Source organism: Trypanosoma cruzi, genomic scaffold (genome assembly GCF_000209065.1).
Source record: "Trypanosoma cruzi strain CL Brener 1047053517163 genomic scaffold, whole genome shotgun sequence".
Classification (NCBI taxonomy): Eukaryota; Euglenozoa; class Kinetoplastea; order Trypanosomatida; family Trypanosomatidae; genus Trypanosoma; species Trypanosoma cruzi.
The window spans coordinates 240,395-260,591 of NW_001849555.1; the positions used below are offsets into that span (position 1 = coordinate 240,395).

General features: G+C 50.7%; 2 protein-coding genes and 1 pseudogene across 2 annotated transcripts, besides 18 other annotated features; all 3 read left to right on the forward strand.

The window, feature by feature from the left end:
* Positions 1-165: part of a sequence feature (areas not merged during assembly with more than two copies in the genome that could not be assigned to a particular haplotype) that runs on past the window's edge.
* Positions 166-186: a sequence feature (AT_rich).
* Positions 166-291: a sequence feature (haploid, Esmeraldo-like haplotype).
* Positions 292-1,153: a sequence feature (heterozygous, Esmeraldo-like haplotype).
* Positions 1,040-3,061, forward strand: Tc00.1047053511767.60 (annotated as a pseudogene).
* Positions 1,154-7,577: a sequence feature (areas not merged during assembly with more than two copies in the genome that could not be assigned to a particular haplotype).
* Positions 3,289-3,312: a sequence feature (AT_rich).
* Positions 3,553-8,235: a mobile genetic element.
* Positions 7,578-8,921: a sequence feature (heterozygous, non-Esmeraldo-like haplotype).
* Positions 8,386-8,439: a microsatellite.
* Positions 8,919-13,418: a mobile genetic element.
* Positions 8,922-9,452: a sequence feature (areas merged during assembly that could not be assigned to a particular haplotype. This can correspond to areas where the two haplotypes were merged or to regions with more than two copies in the genome that were merged during assembly.).
* Positions 8,928-9,139: a mobile genetic element.
* Positions 9,453-13,137: a sequence feature (areas not merged during assembly with more than two copies in the genome that could not be assigned to a particular haplotype).
* Positions 13,138-13,258: a sequence feature (haploid, non-Esmeraldo-like haplotype).
* Positions 13,259-13,424: a sequence feature (areas merged during assembly that could not be assigned to a particular haplotype. This can correspond to areas where the two haplotypes were merged or to regions with more than two copies in the genome that were merged during assembly.).
* Positions 13,425-13,440: a sequence feature (haploid, non-Esmeraldo-like haplotype).
* Positions 13,429-13,471: a microsatellite.
* Positions 13,441-20,197: a sequence feature (areas not merged during assembly with more than two copies in the genome that could not be assigned to a particular haplotype).
* Tc00.1047053511767.100 (hypothetical protein, conserved) lies at positions 14,265-14,672 on the forward strand (the record flags this gene model as incomplete). The annotated part of the gene is made up of 1 exon (XM_809718.1): positions 14,265-14,672. One exon carries the CDS (start codon positions 14,265-14,267, stop codon positions 14,670-14,672), a length of 408 nt encoding a protein of 135 aa, XP_814811.1.
* Positions 18,157-19,425, forward strand: Tc00.1047053511767.130 (expression site-associated gene (ESAG-like) protein, putative; the record flags this gene model as incomplete). The annotated part of the gene is made up of 1 exon (XM_809719.1): positions 18,157-19,425. The coding sequence occupies one exon, from the start codon at positions 18,157-18,159 to the stop codon at positions 19,423-19,425; it is 1,269 nt and encodes a 422-aa protein (XP_814812.1).

Below are 20,197 nucleotides of genomic sequence, written 5' to 3' on the forward strand. Positions count from 1 at the left end.
AGCATACAGTGCAGATGCACCAGCATCAGGCGGCAGCACGGCACAAAAGTGTTACGAATGTTCAACGCGAGTGATAATAGCAGTGACAGAAGAAATTAAGTGGGGAAAGGGAAATTTATATTTTTGGTGAAAAACATATTTCGAGTTGTTTAATACATGTGAGTGTTTTTTTTTTTTTTTTTTATACGGCACCGGTGCACCATCCCCTTTGGGAGTAATACGCACGGATGCCAAAAAATTACAACGCGATATTCCTTCACAACGACAGAAAAAGAAATCAGGGATGCCAGGGGCGTTTTGGTTAATGGTAAGAAAATATTGAAGGATTTTTATGTATGCGAATTCCTCTGTCTGTAGACAAGACGTAATAAAAGAATTGCTCTGTTATTAAGGAATTACTGTCTTTGGCGGTATCGCAGTGTTAATACATTTTCCTTTTCATTCTATTTTGTTATAGGACCGATCATTAAGTGAAGCATCTTCAAGGGATGGACGAAGGGTAAGTTCTATTGAGGAAAAAGTGCGCTCCGTGTGACCGCATGGAGTGAGGCGCCGCGTCACGGATGGATGAGGGATTACTTTTGCGTGTGGCTCTTTGGGAGATTGTTTACTCCGCGTGCGTTGTGTTTGTTGGCTGCGGGGCTGTGGCCGTATGCCGTTGGCCGTGGGATTGAACTGGAGGCGATGATGGCGGTGTGTCTCTTTTCCTCGTCCATTGGTGGATGACTGCTGGCGGTGTTGGGGTTTGTTGTGTGGAGGTCTGAATCTTTTCTCCCGCAGAATTGCGATGTGGGTGTTTCTGCTTCTTTTGGGCGTTGTTTTTTCATTTCGTCCCTTCCGGATTGTCTTTTTTCCAGCTCTCTGCGTGGGTGCCCTGCTCTGCTCTCCACTGACGTGTCTGATGTATTGCTGCTGTTGCTGTCTTTCCACTTCTTGCACACAGACACGCTAGGAAAGAAAGCAAACAAACGCGAATCGCTACTGTGAAATTCGAAGGCTCTGAAGGGACCAACAGCACACCGCCCACACACACATATTTGTATGCTCTCACGTGTTGCTGCAGTGAAGGCACCCCGCACACACAACCGTCGCCGCGTGACCGGATCCAGCGGAAGGAGGAAGGAAAGAAGAGAAAGTGAGCAGCAGAGGCCCAACATGTCCCGGCGTCACTTCCGCGGTGCTGCTTCTTGTGTGACGTCGATGTGCTGCACCATTTGTGGGGGGAGCGGGGAGGTGGCAGAAATGATTTAATAAATATTCATGAGCTGCAAAGGGTCGACCTATTTGTGCCGCAGACGGCGCTGGTGTAGCCGAAGGATGGGACTGTTCCAGGTACGACGAGGGATTCGTTTATTTCGCCATCTCTCGTCAGTGCTGGTGGAGTAATTGCTGCTTTCACCGAAGGTCACATGAATGCCGAATATCAAGGTGGTAAATTAAATAAGCTTTTTTTTTGATGTGGTTGCGGGGTGCATCGACTCTGCGTAGTATTGGTCTACTCTTTTTAGTGAGGTCGATAAGAGTAAATGGAGGGCACACACTGTGCTTGGTGGGGAAGATGGAAAGGAACGTATGGGCGGTTTATGCCACCTCACAACCACCGCGAAGGGCAACAGATGTTTCTTCTTGCGGTAAGCTCTGATGTGCACAAAGCAAGTGGCGGGAATTGGAGACAGTGCAGCTTGGATCTGAAACTGGTTGTGGGTGATGTCACGAATTCTACGGGTGGCAAACTGAGTGAACGAATCAAATGGGGCGATCCGAAATCGTTTTTGCACCACATCTATGCAGCTTTTCAGAAATGTGAGTTGAGGGGATGTGTTGCTTCCGGTGGCCCAAGTGTTGTGGTGGAGAGCGACACGCTCGTGTTTCGCGTGTAAGGGGAGGAATAACAATGGTGAATTTCTCTCCGTGATTACTTATTTGACGCACGACGGCAAAAACTGGGATGTCTCGAAGAGAATGCCTCCCGCGAAATGCTTTAACCCCCGCATCACCAATTGGGAGAGGGGCGACGAATTCTCATGGTTACTGATCTTTTTTATGGTCAGAGGTTGTTCGAGCCGCGTGACATGGGGAAAACGTGGACGGAGGCTGTCAGAACACTCCCAGGCGTGTGGACCAAGCCACAATTAACAGTCATTTTGGATATCAGCTTCCATTTGGATGCTCTCATCACTGCGAACATTGAGGGAGGGAGGTCATGCTGTACACTCAGAGAGTGTAATTCTCGGGGGAGAAAAGGGCCAATGTGCTCTGCCTTTGGGTCACGGACAACAACCGCACGCTTCACATCGGACCTTTTGCCATGGATAATAACTTGGAACGTTTTTGCGTCCTGCTTTTCTCGGATGGTGCGTTGCACATTTTACAGGATGGGATTATTAAAGCAAGCAACACCATTTCACTTTTCCCACTAACGGAGGGGCTACAGATGATCAATTTCGTCCTGAGGACTTGGACACAGTTGGACGCCTCCTTCTCCGCTTTGTCCACACCCACGGCCGGTCTGGTTGGATTCCTGTCCAACGCATCGTCCGGTGGTAACACGTGGACCGACGGTTACCGTTGCGTGAATGCTTCCGTGACGAAAGCATCAAAGGTCAAAAATGGTTTCAAATTCACGGGGCCTGGGTCCAGGGCAATGTGGTCGATGAGCAGGTGGGGACCTAACAGACAGTACAGCTTTGTGAACCACAGGTTCACTCTTGTGGCGACGGTGACCATCCACCAGGTTGCGAAGGGGAGCGCTCCACTGCTGGGTGCGAATCTGGATGCACCCGTCAGCACGAACTTCATTGGGCTGTCGTACAGCATGGATAAAACGTGGGAGACAGTGTTTGCTGGGAAGAAAACGACATCGAACACCACTTGGGAGCCGGGGAAAGAACACCAGGTGGCGCTCATGCTGCAGGACGGCCACAAGGGCTCCGTTTACGTGGATGGTGTGATTGTGGGGAGCCCGGAGACGATACCAACACTTGAGACGCGAGGGCTGGAGTCTCATGCTTCTACATTGGGGGCGACGAGGGAGACATCAACAGCAGCGATGTGGCAGTGACGAACGTCTTTCTGTACAACCGCCCACTGGGTGAAGATGAACCAAACTGTTCAGGAAAAGCGGTGACGGATCCATGCTTGGGGGCGTGTCGCGGGTGATGCTGCTGGGGCTGTGCGGCTTTGCGGCCCTCTACGGGCGTAACGCGGCGGGACCCCTGCCTCCAGTGGGAGCAATATGTACCTCTCCACGCATCTTCCTAAATAATTGACGTTTTCCTTGGATATACCTTTTATTTTATATATTTTATTTTTGGTTTGAATACATCTTTTCCGCCTGTGCAATTCTTTATTTAAAAGCATGCTCTTCCTCCCGGGAATGCACCGCGAGGTGTTCTTTTTGCTTTATTTTATATGCTCGTTTTTTTTATATAGTGGAATATGTTGAGAATGGCGGGATGTCTTTAATGTTTCCGTCGGCCGATTACACGTGCAGTCGGCATTGAGCTCCATGACGATGGTGCGGTGATGAAGGGATTTAGTATGTGCAGAGATCCCTGGCTCAGCCGGCCACCTCAACGTGGTGCCAGGGTCTAGTACTCTTTGCTAGAGAGGAAGCTAAGCGCCTGCTGCCCATCCGCTGCACGCGGAGAGGCAGGAGGCGCCGCACAAACGGGTCGGAAGGGCACCGGATGGAGCCATTTACATGGCTGCCCGCGGAGCGGTATTTCTATCCGCTGCTGAATTCCATCGGCGCTTATCAGCGCTATACATACCGTTTGCGTGCCGTATGTGACGCGCAACGACAAAAGCTACTGCTAAGCGGAGACATTGAGCAGAACCCAGGCCCCATAGCAGTACACCAGATGAACGTTTCTTGCCTCACGCCGTCAAAACTCGCAACATTAATGGCGCAAGGAGCAGACATAATAGCCATTCAGGAGACATGGAAGTCGTCAGAGCAGATCGCCAGCATGCACACTGGAGATTATGTGCTCCATGCACAGTCGCGCATCGGCAAGGGAGGCGGTGTGGCGGTGCTGGTGCGTACAACTCTCCGCTCCAAGCGTATACCTCTCACCATCCCCCAGCATGACACCAGCCTTGAAGTGGTGGTGGTCCAGGTTGCTCTGGACCAAAACCGTGATCTTATTGTAGCGGGTGCCTATATGAGACCACCACCGCAAGTAACGCAATCCTTCAGGCGGTTAGTAAACTGCCTTCCAGCCTCGTCGCCGCTCCTGCTGTGCGGGGATTTCAACATGCATCACCCACAGTGGGAGCCATTCTTGGAGACTTCTCCAAGCGAGGTTGCTGCAGAATTTTTAGAACTGTGCACGGATGCGGGACTCACCTTGGTTAACACCCCTGGTGAGGTCACGTATGCCCGTGGCACAAGAAAACGATCCTGTATCGATCTGACATGGTCAAAGCATTTGACTGTGTCGGATTGGTCAGCTTCCGTGTCGCCGCTTAGTGATCATTATATGCTGACATTTACGCTGCATCAGGCATTTAAGGATACCATACCTTCGGCACCCCCTTCGGCACCTAAGTTTTTCTACAGTTGGGGGAAGTGCAAGTGGGATTTATTCATCAAGGACTTCGACGCACAACTTCCGGCATATGACTATAAAAAGCAGTCCACCGGCATCAAAGCTTTCACGAGAGCGCTTATAACTTCGTATCGACGACATTGCCCCCGCGGCATGCACAAGGACGGTCCCAGGCTTTGGGACGACACTCTCATGGAGGCAGAGCGGATTGCCACGGACAGCAAGGCCCGCTATCTACAGTTACCGACGCCCGACCGTGAGGCAGAAATGCAACGGACAAGGAGTCAATTCTTCCTCCTACTCCGAGAGCGCTTGCGCAACACGTATCCACGCCGCATCAGCAAGTTAAATCCAGGCGAGCCACTCGCATGGAAATACATTTCCGGACGAAAAAAGGCATCACTTCCATCTCCCACATCAATTTTATTGGGAGGTGGCCAACACACTTATAAAACAGCAATGAGAGCAGCGAATGCTCTCAATCGCATCTTTCTTCCATTTCACCCCTCTCACAGGGCAGTTAGGTTTTCCAAAGGCATCAACAGACAGAGTGCATCTTTGAACATTAATGCTTCTTCTATTTTTGGACCACAGAACAGCAACGAGTTGATCTCTACATTTGCATCAGGGGTTTTGTCACTCCCCTCTTGATGCACCTTTTAATCGTACGGAACTGCTTGCTGCGCTACGTAATACGCCGTATGGCAAGGCCCCCGGACCGGATGAAGTCTACAGTGAGGCACTGCGACATATTTCGTCAAAGGGCCTTCGATTCCTTCTTCGCCGCATTAACCACAGCTGGACGACCGGTACGATTCCGGCTGAGTGGAGACGCGCCACCATCGTTCCACTCTTAAAACCCGGTAAGTCGCCGGAACTGCTTGAGTCATATCGACCCATCAGCCTTACTTCCATTGTGAGTAAGGTTGCTGAGAAAATGGTACTGAAGGGATTGCTTTGGGTGTGGACGCCATACCCCCACCAGTATGCATATCGTAGTATGCGTAATACGACGATGCAGCTGGCACACCTGATACACGAAGTGGAGCATAATAGAAATCACTATTTCCAAGTGAGCCTTCCCAAGAAGAGCGGTATTGGCAATCAACTCCACTACAGACCCCATCGGACCCTGCTGGTGTTGGTTGATTTCAGCAAGGCCTTTGACTCCATAGATCATCGAGTCCTCAGTCGCTTGCTGGCTAATATTCCGGGGGTGAATTGTAGAAGGTGGCTTAGAAACTTTCTATGTGGTCGCTACGCGAAGACACGAGTTGGCCACAGACACAGCGATCGGCGTCCCATGCTGCGAGGAGTTCCTCAGGGGTCCGTGCTGGGACCGTATTTGTTCTCCCTTTACGTACACCCACTTCTCAATCTGCTGAACAGCTTTGCGGGTGTCACAGCAGACATGTATGCGGACGACCTCTCTATTATCGTTAAGGGGCAGTCCCGGGAAGACGCCATTCCCACTGCCAACATGGTTCTCAAAAAGCTGCATGCGTGGAGTCAGAAAAATGGCCTGGCCATTAACCCGTCAATGTGTGAAGCTGCTTGGTTCACACTATCCACGCACACGGAGTCAGATTATGATCGTGAAGGAAGGTGGCCCCTGGTAGTGGCTGGATGTCAAATCCCAGTCATGACCATGGGGGCATCGCGAACTACGAAGCTTTTCGGCATGGATCTCGATCCACGACTGACGCTAAATGTGTCGGCCACCAAGCAATGCGCTGCCACTTCGCAACGGATATCGCAGCTACGCTGCATAGCGCACAAAGAGGCGGGACCATCTCCACATGACCTACGCACGTTCGTCATTGGATACGGAGCTTCCAAATTACGCTATGGCAGCGAGCTCATATGGGCAGTAGCGACGGATTCAGCGAAGAATGAGATGCAGAAGACGTACGCAACCCTAGCACGCATTGTCAGCGGAGTTCCGAGCACTGTCGACCCGGAATCCGCGCTACTGGAGGCTAATATGCCGCCGCTTCACGTCCTTTGCCTGCGCGCGCGGCTCTCCATATTTGAGAACACACGCGCATGTCAGACGGACTGGATGCGGAGACCCCCGCCTGAGCCACCGCCTCGCGCCGGTTTCCGCATCTCGCCATTATCTCGGGACGAGCTATATGCCTTCGTAGACGCATACACAAAGGACTATGGCATCACCGAGAGCTCACCACGCGAAGAGCGGTTCTTTCGCAGCTCCATTCCTCCCTGGTTTGCGGCCTCCGCACACCGGGTCACCATCGGTGTGGAACTTCCGATAGACCACTCAATAACTGACGAAGAAGAGCTGATAAGGGAAAAGCGCAGAGTCAGCGAAGAGGCTCTAGCGCTGCACAGCCATCGTTCGTGGATACTTGCGACCGATGGCGGTGTCGACGTTCGCAAGTCAGCAGGGGTTGGAATACTGCTTCCATCCCTCAACTCATCGGAGATAACAGAGAAGGCCAGCATAAACTGCGGTGCACGCCCATGCAGCTACAGGACGGAATCCCGTGCGCTGCTTCTAGCCCTAGAGAAGCTGATGATTCCTCGTATCCGCTACAGGCGTAAAACCCTGCTTGTGGTTACGGACAGTCAGTCTCTTCTAGCGGCTCTAAACAAGGGCCCGCTCAGTCAGACAGACTGGACGGAGGATCAGATCTGGCAGCGTCTCTTGACACTGACGTGTGCCGGCTGGTCCGTGCACCTGCAGTTTTGTTACGGACATTGCGGAGTACATGCTAACGAGCTTGCAGATCAGTATGCGACGCAGACTATGGAAACTGGACAATACACGGAGCATGGAATCGCACCTTTATGGCATACGGATCTGCTGACATGTTTTACTACCCAGCTCACCAACAAGTGGCGTAGTACCATTCGTCAAGACACTTATCGCTACTTGCTTTGCGGCACAAGGCCATCAGATCTCAGCGGTAAGGACCTAATCACTCAGGAAGTTCTACACCGTCAGGAACTGGTTTACCTCGCAAGGGCAAGGTGCGGGGAATCTGAGCTCTGGGGCCGACTATACTGGGCCGTGAGAGATTGCACAAACCAATGCCGATTCTGCGACATCTCACCGGAACAGTCTGCATATATGCGCTCTAACAACGATCCAACTGCACCGGGGACGGACACTGTTTCCCGTCGGCAAGGGAGGAAGACGTCTCTCCAGCAAGGAGACGGACCCTCACACGCCGTCGGAAGGAGAAATGTCCGCACTGTGATTCTACATTGACGGGATTCTCGGGTCTCGTCAGTCACTGTCGGTCATTCCATCCGGAACATCCCCCACCGCTTTCCGAGCTCAAATGTGATTTCTGTGACATGGTTTTCCCCACACGGAGAAGCACCGCACAGCACAGAATTCGCTGCGCACACAACCCAGACGCCACACGGCATCGGAACAGCAGTGCCAGGAGGCGATCTCTGCTGCCGCAGGATCAGCCAGCTTCCACAAGCACGCCAATCGGCCCGCAGGAAACCTTGCACCATCTGCTTCTAGAATGTCCGGGCACCTTGGCTGTGCGTCAACGGCTGGGCATTGAACAGGACCTCCGCATCGGAAAGTTCTCTCAATGGCAGTTGCTTCATAGCAGGAAACTTTTGTCGTTGCTCGACCACCTCTTCGGCACTCAGATGGCATTGTATAGCTAGACGCGCTGGTAGGAGTAGGAAAAAAAAAGGAAAGGCTTAGAGAGCACGTGCAAATGTTTAAAAGTTGCTTGCAAGATTTCGAACGAGGTGAGCGTCAGAAACGGGACCTCTTTGAAACAGCAAAGCCCTAATGATTGCGAAAAGACCAAACGGACAGCAGAACTTTTAGACGAGACTCAATAATAATAATAATAATAATAATAATAATAATAATAATAATAATAATAATAATTCACGTTTTTCTGTAGCAAATGGAGAGTTTTGCGCTGGGAAGGAATGTGCCATGATCGACCACCGCTGTTTAAGGGAGGGAATACACCAAAAAAAGAAATGAGAGGAAATTCGCCGCGCAGCAGAAGAACTGAAGAGATAACGGAGGAAGTTTCAAGAAGAGTGCAATCGGGGGACAAGTACGTGGGCGGAAAGGGACTGGGCCCTCTCTGCCCAGCTCAAGGGTCTCCAGCAGGCGACATAATTCGGCAGCGCTTTGGCGACGAGGCGGGATAGGCGAAGAAGGATATGGAACGGAGACGAGAATACCACGGGACATACAGACAGGAATTGCAACGTGCCCTTAATGTTGAAAGAGATCAACGCATTGGAACGGGAGCGAAAGGTGGGACTTTTACTAGACGAGTTATCCCGGTAAAAAAGAGCGCTTACTGGGACTTTGTCGCAAGAGTGGAATGAAAGGGGATGCGTTTAAAAAAGAACATTTGGCTGGGCCGCTGGCCGGTTCCCGAAATTATCCATATAAACCAAACAAGTTAGGGAAAAAGGTTAGTTAGTTAATTGCTTCAATGTTTTCTTTTCATTCAATATATAGAATTCTGTGGACCATTAGCATGGTCCTTTGTCCTCAGTTAGGATTTAAATATTATTACTTACGAAGTGGCGGGCTTTGGTGTCCTCCAACCACAAGACCCCGCCGCTCTTCTTCGCAAGTTCCGCCCTTTTGCCAATTCCTGAAGTGCAAACACACGACCGCGTGATATGCCGTCTGCGGGGTTTTCCGAAGACTGTGCGTACGCAAAAGTTGCATGTATTCCGTGAGAGTCCAAAAACTCGTATATTCTTTGCAGCTCCCACGTCATGGCGTGTGATTTTGAGCTTCCCTTATTCGCCGCTCCTTGCAGCGAAGTGTTGTCCACCCAAGCGTCCATGGTGGGTGGCAAGATGGCGGGAAAGGCCGATAAGGCTAAGCGTACCGCTCGTGCCTCGGCCTGCATGATAAGAAAAGACTTCTTCTTCCATTTTCCTCCGGCAATTTTAACGTCGCCGGAGTCTGGAATAAAAACGGCTCTCCATCCATGGAGCGATGCGTCCGTGATGATGGCGGCCGATGCCTTTTCTCGGTGGGCTTGATGATTCGCTTACGATTGTATTCTTGATCATGTGTCGCAATCGCTCGCCCAAACCGACCGCTGACGGCGGTAGGTTCGCCGGGGATTTCTCCATCACAATTCCCCGGTTAAGTGCGGATAATCGTCGTCGCACTGCCTTGCTGAAAAAGAAGCGGCACATAAACGCGTGCACAAAATGGCCGCCGCGTACAAAAAGCGTGACGCCACAACCTCCATTTCCGCGATGGTTAAAGAATTAAGCGCCGGCATGGCGCGTACAGAGCGGACAAACTTGTCACTCAGGGATACCGCCTGATGAGTTTGACCAAACTGCACCCCCAGAAAGGTGTAATGCGTAGCGCCCGATTCGCGTTCCTCCTCCAAGGATGCGTGACAACTGTCCGCATTGCGACGCACTTGGGCTTCCCACAATGTCACATCGCTTTTCGACCCTGCAATGCGTATATCGTCGATCCAAACGTCGATACGCACCGATGGAGGTGCGGCCCAGAGGCGGCGAACCACCGCCGTCACCCCAGCGATTGCCGAAGTAATAATAATCTGGAGAATTTCTGGGCCGGCCTTGTGTCCCACTGGGAGCCGTGTGAGCTCCACCAGCGTGCCGTCCTCCACGCGGCATCAAAAGAGATGCCGAGCCTCCCGCGGTAAAAGGACTATGAAGGATGCCTCCGCATCCAGGCAGGAAGCGGCCTCCGCCATCACAGGTGGCAAAAAATGGGAAATGTGTAAAAGAGGAACATTCGCCTCGTAAGGGTCGTCTCTGTTCTTGTCGCGTGGCCACGCGATCCATCGTCGTAAACCGGCTTTTTTCTCCTCCACAACCGAGAAAGGTATTATCCATCCGCCTGTTACTGTGAACGAACCGTCCTCGATAATTCTTGCTTTTCGTAACAAACGCGCGCCGGCGGTTGGAATCCTCCGTGAGCCTTCACGCGCCTTACCGGAGGAAGACGGAGGGAAAGGGGACCGCCCGACGAGTCCCCATGCTAGCATGAGACTCTCCAAGGTAGCCGGGCGCAACCGACTTTTGTTCCACTCTAGATTCAATACGGGCACGTTGACCTGCTGTAACGGGATGGTTCGTTCGTCGTGTGGAGTGGCCGGACGCGTCCTTGTCGCGCGTCTCGTTATTGTAGCAGCATGGTTGTGATTAAAATCATGGAAAAACGCTCCTCCGTTCTCAACCAGAGTTCCTGCCCTTCCGCGGTGTCTCCCTTCACATCAATGCGACCAGCGACGACACCTGGGTCGGCATTGTGATGTACCTCCACAAATATCGAACAGTATTCTGGGGAAGTTCGAACGGGCCGACGTGCACCGCCAACTGCAAGATCACGTGTGGGTCCAAATTGTATGTCTCCACGATTTGAGCAGCGTGCCGCAACGCACCCCGTTTTATGGAATGCGCCGTGGCATCCCAAGGAGCCAGAGCTCGTTCGACTTTGGCATTAGTAATATTTGTGAGCTTTTCGTTTTCTTGAAGTGTCCTGCATAACTTTATAGTGTCGAAGGCGTCCTGCCCTCGTATCTTCACAAACCGCGAGGCGCGGTGGGGGTCCACCCTCGCCGTCTTCGGCGCCACGGACCAATCCAAAATTAAGACTCCCGTCCGGCACCAGTGTGAAATTTTTGGGTGTCAAGGCCTCAATCTCGCACCAACGACTCGCCGTTATCCACGCGAGTCGTAAGACAACACGTTCCTTCCAATCGGTTCGGCTGCGGATTAATTGATTCATCTCTTCCTTTGTCAAGGGACGCGCCTGCTTCACCACCGATCGCGCCGCAATTTCTTTTCTAGCCCCAGAATCATCATGTCCAGCGGGGTTCCATTCACTTGCAACATGGACCGCAGCATCCTGGCGTACTGCGGTCGGGTCGATGGCGCCACTTCGATTGCCATCAAAAAGGCCGCACAGCTCTTCTCGTTCATCGTGCTTTCGTGCGTGCGGCAAAAGGTTGTGAATTGCCCCGCGAGGGACATTCTCTGCTCCCACGTTGACGGCGCGCACATTTCTCGAGCCACCTCGTTTGCCTTTCTCATATAACCGACCCTAAGCGGGGATGTCGGTGATTCGTCGTACCACAGTCGAGCGTCGTTAGCAAATAAGCTCCATTTCTCTTCTCGATGATTGCGTCGGGCAATTTGTAATATCGGGTGGAGCATCGGCGGCGCGGTGCGAAGTCTTTGCGGAATAGCGGGAGGTGGTGGAATGGATGGGGCTGCCGTCGTCCGCTTTCATGAGAAGCAGCAAGCAGTCCCTCTGCCGTTTTTTAATGGCCGTCCGCACTGCGAGTAACTTCCTCCAGCTGCGTCTCGGACGTTGCTTTTAGACGTTACGTGTCCATAAACATGAAATAACTGGCATCGCAACGATATTTGCGCGCCTCGGCGTTCCGAGGGAATCTGGGTTGCCCTCGCAAAGGTGTCAGCCTCATAAACGGCGGTGCAAAGACGGGTGCGAATGTTGAAGAGCGGGATGCCGGGATCGGATGCCATCATGAGCCGCATCCGGAATGCCCGCAGTAAGATCCCGTCCAAATCCATGAAACGGTCGGTGGGATCCTGCTCCGCTTCCAGCGCACCGATCCACGCAACGAAAAGGTCAATGGAAAGTTGGACCTGGTCCTCCGTCTGTTGCCAATAATTGTATGCGCCCCGGAGGTCAACAACGACTCCGGAAATGCCCTCATCCCATATACGCAAGGGCCGAGTGGTGACGTCGAATGCGCAGAAACTCAGTTGCTCTTCTTCTTGACCAGAATGGGCTTCCAAGAGGGATGTGCAGGAAGGCAAAGGCATCAAGGGACAGAAATGTGGTCAAAACAAATTTCCCTGAGACGACTGGGGAATAGCCTACCGTCTCTCGCGCCGGCCTTTGTTGGGCCGTGCGTGACGACGCGCCCACAGCCGTTAAGCGACGCGTCTGCTCTGGTTGTGTTGTAACGCCGTCTTCGGTCTTATTGTGACGCGCGACAGGTCCATCTGTCGGGACTTCTCCGAGAGGTGGAGACTTCTTCCCGGCTCGCCGTCTCCGCATCCCACGCGGGTTGCTACGCCTCTTTAGCGCCAACGCGTGCCTCTCGTTCCTCTAGCTGGGCGCGGGTTGCCTCCAACCGCTGTTCGCGTCCGGCGAGCGCGCATTCTCGTTCTGCAAGAAGGCTGCCGGCGACCACAATGTCAGATTCGCATACCGATAGGTTGTTATGCGCCTCTTCCGCCTGCGAATTAAGCTGAACGCTTTGATTCTGCACGTCCACGGCGGCGTAGGCGTAGTCATTGCTCAATCGCTCCCTTTCAGCAATGAGGAGCCCTTGTTGGTGCCCCAACTCCCGGGCCACACCCACACGATGGACAAGATAAATTGTTTCTCATAATTGGGTAATTGAGGCGCCCGGAGATTCGCAATATGTCCTGTAAGGCTCGAATCCCCACAGTGTCTGGTGGTAGATCTCGAAAACAAGCGTAATCCTGTCGTGGAGGCGGCAGCGGTTAACGTTGCATCCGACGGCCCGTTTTCATCAACAAAGGCGAGCGGCACCTGAATATCGCCATGGTTGCGTACCAAGTCTGATATTCAGGTGCCAGTGTCGGTCCACCGCGTTACCTAGTAAAGGGAAACATTGTCATTTCTTTCAAGCAACTTGCAGGAATCAGGCACGGGTGTAAAAAGAAAAAAAAGAAAAAGATTATAAATTATCTATACGTTAACAGTTCCATTAGTCCTTTCACCGCGGTTAACCAAAAGTCCATAAAATAGGAAAAAAGTCTTAAATAGTTCGCTTTATCAGGATACATATTAAATTAGATAGTTATCTTGCCCTGCCAGCAATTTCTTCACAAGCTCCCGAAAACAACAAAATAAATAAATAAATAAATAAATAAAAAATAAATAAATAAATTATGATACGGGTCTGACAGGAACGCGTGGCGTAGCATGAGAAAATTGACGATGTTTGGGTAAAGCTGCAAAGCTTCCAGGAGCTGGGTGCGCTTCTCCAAGATAAATGCATTTTCCAACAACCGAATAAACAGAATTGGAAGACGTCATCATCCATCTGAAATGCCGCCGTGGGAGAATTATAGAGATGCGGCAGGAAGCGTTGGGCTAGAGTAATTGACTAGGTGAGGGCAGTGCGATGATACGCGTGGTACCAGATATTCGACACACGGAGATGCAGCTGGTGCATCTGTAGCTAGGGTTTTCTTGTCTTGCAGAAGGAAGTCTGCGGCATTTTCTAAACGAATGATCTTCGGAGGAGTGCAATCGATTCTCCAGTGAAGGCAGTGCATGGATTGAGAAAAATGGAAAATTTGCGAAGTGGTTTTTAGTTGGCATGCCGCGATGCGTCAACAAATATTCCCATTGCGTTGCAAGAAATCAATGAATGTAGGAGTTACGGTGCCCACATGTGGTAGATGAATTCTTGCCGCACCTTTTTGAACGGAGTTTATTGGTCCGTTAAAACATTTTTTTCCTGCCCTTCTTGCAGGGATAATCAGCCATCTGTTCTATTTCTCAGGCAATTTGGAGTAAATAAACGGTACACTTATGTGTGTCTGTGTTTCTCTCCCCTCTGTGGAGGAATTTATTCTTTTTTAGCCCACCTGCACTACTTTGTTGTTGTTACTGTGTTTGTATTTTGATATAATGCATTATGCATAAGGATAAAGGGGGAGGAAGGTAGTAAAAGGATGTTGCGCTCCGCATTGTCCGTGACACTTTGTCAAAGTAAATATGTGAAGCGCCGACAGCCACGGCGTGCGACACACCACGCGATGAGTAGTACCAAGTTGGGGAAGGGACGCTTTGACCTGGCCGAGGCTCTTTATCGCGACCGTCAGCGTGTGGAAAATAACCGAACGCTGCCGTGGCGTGCACGTATAAAGCAACTTCAGTCGTTTCCGTGGAAATTTTTTCTTGCATTTATGTTGTTGTGGTCATGGCTGGGGACTTATGTGGTGCCTTATGTGAAGGGCATGCACTCACGTGAACTTCCTGCTCTTGGAGAGGGAATACGCATTCCGGAGGAGCTTCAGCAGCGAGCCACACCAATGCCGGCGTTTATGCACAGGGCAAATGGTTATAAACTGCACAAGTAAGACGAATCACTTTTTTCCATTTTAGTGGACGAATCATGCTGCACGCTATCACGTGTACTATTTGTCTTTTTCGGAGAGACACAACAGACGATGCATTGCCTATTGGTTATCGTTTTTTTGCTATTTACTCTTAGTGTGTGTCTTAGTGTGTGTTTCTGATTGGTGACATGTGAGTGATGGAAGCGTCACTATTGGACTTTTTCTATTAACCTCCGTGACTAAAAACCGAACTTGGTGCCTTCATTACATTAATTTGCAACGCCATGAATTTCTTGGCAAGACGGACGCCTTTATCTCAACAGTCTGAATCTTATCACCAGCACTTTCGCGGACACCATTCAACATTTACCCTTGGGGAATGAGAAGCTTTGACGCGGACGTTACTTTTTTCCCCTTCGCTTTTTTTCTTTTTTTTTGTCATGGGGGGTGAACGTGTCGTATTTTGACGGGATTTAATGACACAAACAAGGAAGAACGGTTGCTGCCAATGATGGGTGTGTGCTTCACGCAAAATGAGGTATGCGACACTCTGACGTGCCTCGGACACCTTCTCTTGCTGTGTGAGGGGTGCCGGAAGTCACATGTCCTAAAAAGTCGGAATAATTTAGCTAAACACTTTTTTTTTCATTGGGAGCCGTGTGACTACGTGCTTCTTCACACAGTGCTGTTTTCCTCTTGGTATTGTGTGCCTCACTTCAAACCGTTTCCCCTTACTGTGTTTTTCTGTATGCCTTTAGTTGTGTTGGAAGGGGTTGCAAGAACTGGTCTATTGCTGCTTTCATCGTATCATACACAAAAGATTTTCCCGTCAAAGCGGCGGACATTTGCCGTTGTGGGCCAAATGACATAAATTCTGTCCTTTGTGAGTTGCGCGACGTGCTGGCGATTGGAGACCCACGCGTGTCATTTGACTTTCGAATAATTTGACACACAAAGACACCTCTAGCGCGTTCTGGAACTTCTGTATGACTGGATGGTTCTGGACAGCACTGCGATATTTTCGCAATGCGGGGAAATAACTACCAACAAAAGAGCCCGAAAAATTCTTTTTGCTTTTGCTCACTTCTGCTCACGTCTGCTCCATTGGTTAAATACACCATGACCTAAAGCAGGAGAATATCTTTCTTTGCCAGAAGAAGATGTCTACAAGTATAGATATGCCATGCGTTTTGGACGTATACGGCACCTATATGGTATCGACAACGAAATTACATTACTGGAATGCCCGAGGATCACCGATTTACATTGGAATCGAGAAAGTCAATGTGGGTTACTACGGCGACCAGAGCAAACTCCATGACGTCAAGTGCGACGCATGGTCGTTGGGAGCGATGCCACACATTCTTCTAGGCGCTCGGGTACCATTTTCTGGGGCTCCTCTAAAAGGGAAGCAGCCCAGCGTATTGTGTCTAACACTTTGGGCCTCTTTGGAGGCAGTTAGAGAAACATATATTGCTGAGTGCCGTGGCAAATTTCAAGGCATGCGGAACACTTGATCCGCAAAACCAGCTTTTGCGAAGGATCCACGTAACCATGCATGGGTAGAAGGTGTGCCATCAGACGCCCTTGTAGCGGAAGGGCAGAAGGCGCTTTATTAATTTATTACTCAAGCAACGTCACGTGCCGCGTTACGTTTTCTCCGTGCGAGGAGTTCCCTTTTGAGGCATTGTGGTTCTACCCATCGTTTGATGAAGTGCCCTGCGCCACCCAGACAGGATTGTAGCTTTCATTGGGGCGCAGTTGCAGACGCATCGCGCGACGGTGCAATGAAGCGGGCTTTGGAAGAGCTTTTTGCCGTCTAGCAGAGTGACTCTTGCAACGTTGCTGTGCATTTCTTACTGGATTATCCTCCTGCCGCATCCAGGATGTGCGTGAGCTTATTTTTTGTTGGCAGGCGCAGCATGGATGTCGGTTTCTTTTTTGGGTGATTGAGAGACTCCCGAAGCCAGAGGCGGCGCAAGGTCTGAAAGAGCCGCCAAACAGTAATAATGACGCCCAGCAGCGGCTTGCAAAGGCGTTTGGAGTGATTGATGCGGCGCATACGTTTACTGTTGCACTTGCAGCCAAGCTCAGAAATGAGCACAGACCCAATGTTATGTCTACTTTTCAGATGAGCCGACCAAAAAGTATTCCCGGCAACCCTCGCCATGCCCACCGAGGCTCCCGGCAGGGCTGATGAACCGTTTGGGGGTTGTCAAAAGCCCCTTTAATGTTACTCTGCAGCCAACAAAAGTTTTACCCACACCAAAATGGCAAAAAGGGCATACACCGAAACACACGACCGAGGTTTGCTACGGCCCATACTTTATGAATCTTTATCTCATGAGTATTTTTATTGCTTTTTTACATCATGGACAAAATGTCGGCCGGCTATGGAAAGCAACGTCCTTGGCAAACGACCTCTATTTTGCACGGCAGGACATTGCTGTGCTTTGAGTAGCGGTGCTTCCACATACGCATTTCACGATGCCATTGGCGTGGTGCTCGAAGCAGGAATTGGCTGTGCCATATATATATATGTGCTACGCGTGTTTTATTATTATTGTTTTTAATGTGCTCAAACACCTTTTGTCATCACTTTTGTTGCACAGAGACACACAGTTTGCTGCTGTGGACTGCCTTGTGGTTTGTATATGTTTTTTATATTTTGCGCTTTTTGGAGTTGTATTTTTGCGCGGTGGAGCATAAGTGCAGGGGATGCGTGTGTGTGAATGGCAGGGAGTTTGCCGCATTTCCCACGTAGCAGTGTGAGTATACTTGAAGAGAAGACTCTTACGGCCATGCATTGTTCTTGTCAGTCCCTATTTGCAGTCCTATTTTTTTGTTTAAATTTGTGGCAGCTTTCACTGTGTGCAGCTATAATTAGGGTGTGAAAAGAGAAATGCCTCGCATCGGGTTTTCTGCCGCAAAAGGGCGTACTTTTTTTACCTTTTCTGTGGTGCTGGGTCTGCGGCATTGAAAAGTTTCTCTCTCCGTCCTCTTTTGCTCATGAGATGGTGTGTTGACGACGCACGTGTCGAACCATGGCACAGCGGCGCTCTCTGCAGATGGTGGTGTCTTCACGAGCTTTTTTAATGTTGTTTTAAGTGGCACCATTTGTTTGCGCTCCGATGCGGGGGCGATGGGGATTCCGGAACATCTGCTTTTGGTGGCAGTGTGTACATGTCATTTGAACTCGTGAGATAGTTTTTGGAGACCCGCTGCTGTGGTGGCGTGGGTTTTTTGTCGTCCAGTTGTGTTTGTGTTTCCCTACGTATCTACCGGCGGAATTGCAGCACGGGGTGTGGGCGTGTCAACCCCGTAGGCCTCAACGGGGAGCACACACACGGACGTACACAGTTTACTTTGTAGACACTGCCTGAGGACGTGATTGCCACGGGGCGGTGCTGGTGGCGCCAAACCTACCCACGCCATGTCTGTTATAACTGTTTGTGTGGAGGCTGACAATGGGCACCGCATACTGTTGCTGCCACTCCCATAATCGATGTGTCTTTTATCCCATGCTGCTTTCGTTACTTTTGTAGAAGAACTTTTCACCACTTCCCAGCTCCCAATATCCACAATGCGCTCTTACGCATCTCTCGCCGCGCTTCTCAGAGCATTGAACAAGCACTACTGCCAGGTGCTGCTCTGGACTGCTGTTGTGTTTGTGATGCTACTTAATTTTGTTTCATTGGCAATAGACACAAATGTGTGGCAGGTTCCCTCCATCTCTGTGTACTGCAGGGACTCTGCACCCTCTCCAACGCGGGAGCCAAGGGTTGCTCTTATTGTTGTTCAGACGGGCTACTCTCCCGGCTGGTGCAGGATGCAGGTGAGCTCCATTCTCTCCCGCGTGTCTGTAACAACGATTGGCATGGGGGCAAATTACACACACACATCCCGCCCGTCGTTGCTGCTGGACTGCATAACTGACGAGGAACTGCGCGATGAGGACGTGGTGGTGGTGTTCGATGGTGGCGACACGATGTTCACCGGACCCCTTGGGATAAAGCAGGCCGTGGAGGACTTTGTGGCAACAACAGCGCCCACCGCAGACGCCTTCAACGCCACGGCGGTGCATCTAGGTGAGGCAACAGCCCCCTTGTTGTTTGAGAGTGACCCGGTCTGTTATGCGCCACAGATGGAACTCATGGTTCCATGGGGTTCTCCAGAAATCTTTGCGAAATGCATTTGGTACTACGAACGTATATGGGAGGCCGCCAAGTCCTCTGCGGATCAGCGCATGGTGCGTTTTCTGGCGTCGGGGTACCGATACCTTGCTGGTGGAGGAATGGTGGGGCGTGTGTGGGCATTTCGAGAGGCATACAAAGCATATGTGAGCCTTCTGGCGACGAGTGATAAATGGTGGTGTGACCAGAGCATCTGGTCGCTTTTGCATGTGTGGAGCGTGACCCGGGACACGAATGTGACTGCCGATTTCCGCATACGATATGGACTTCTGAGTCTTGACTACAACAACTCCTTTTTTCTCACACCGCGTTCCGGGGCCTTTGGGTCCCCGGCGTTGTACCACTTTCCTGGGCCCCCTTACTTGTGGGACAAAATGCCTACACTGCTGAACCGCACAACGTGGGTGGACTGGCTGCGTTATTCTCCTGAAGTCATGAATGAGACCAGGGATTTTGTGCAGAATGCCACTGTAAAAATATACGACGCCGATCGGAAGGCAAAAACAATTCCCTTTCCTGAAGTCTGCTCGTTGAACGACGTTCTCAATCCTGAGTGGTTGGCCCTTCAGCTTAGTAAATAATTTTTGCAGTGGTCATGCCTGGTGTGTTCCACACAATAACACTGTGTGCGCGATGTACCTTGATGTATTGAACAGCTTATGGAAGGATTGCGTCCGATGGTGCAGCTCCTTCTATTATCCTCTATTTAAATGGAAACCTGTAATTCTTTTTTGTTTGCTCTTTTGGTTTCTCTCCGGTGTATTGCGGGTGCGTCGTGGTTGAGTCGCGTTGGAGGGTGAGACAATTCTCATTTTTCACCCCACCCACTTCCTCGGGCCAGCCTTGCTGCTTGGTCGTGGGCCACTGGGGGAAGGGCTCGAAAGGGACGCTCATTCGCAAGCCGCCCGGAAACCACTTCATATGTATGCACCGGGTTTGTTTCAGACCACCAGATTGTTTTTCCGTCGCTTTTTTCCCCTGCAGGTCGTTTTTGTAATTGTTTAATGTTTTTTTAATTTTGCTGATTGAGCGGTAACATGTGAGGGAAAACAGCTTTTATTTGGTTTAAGAAATCTTTACTAAATGTGCGTTAAGATGAAGTTAAACAAGTGGTGGGCGCCTGTTTTGACAAATATTTTCCTCATGCATTACATGGCTTGTGTTTGTGATAATACACCGCCTGGAGGGTGGCGAGGGCAGTTTGTTTTTTACTTTTTTCATTCTCTTACCACTGCACAACGCACTGTTGTTTGTGTGTGGAGAGGCGACACACATGGAAGGCGCGGAATAGTGATAATTTGCGAATTCACAATGGGTCGATGTAAAGTGGAGTGTAATTTTTGAGGGAAATTA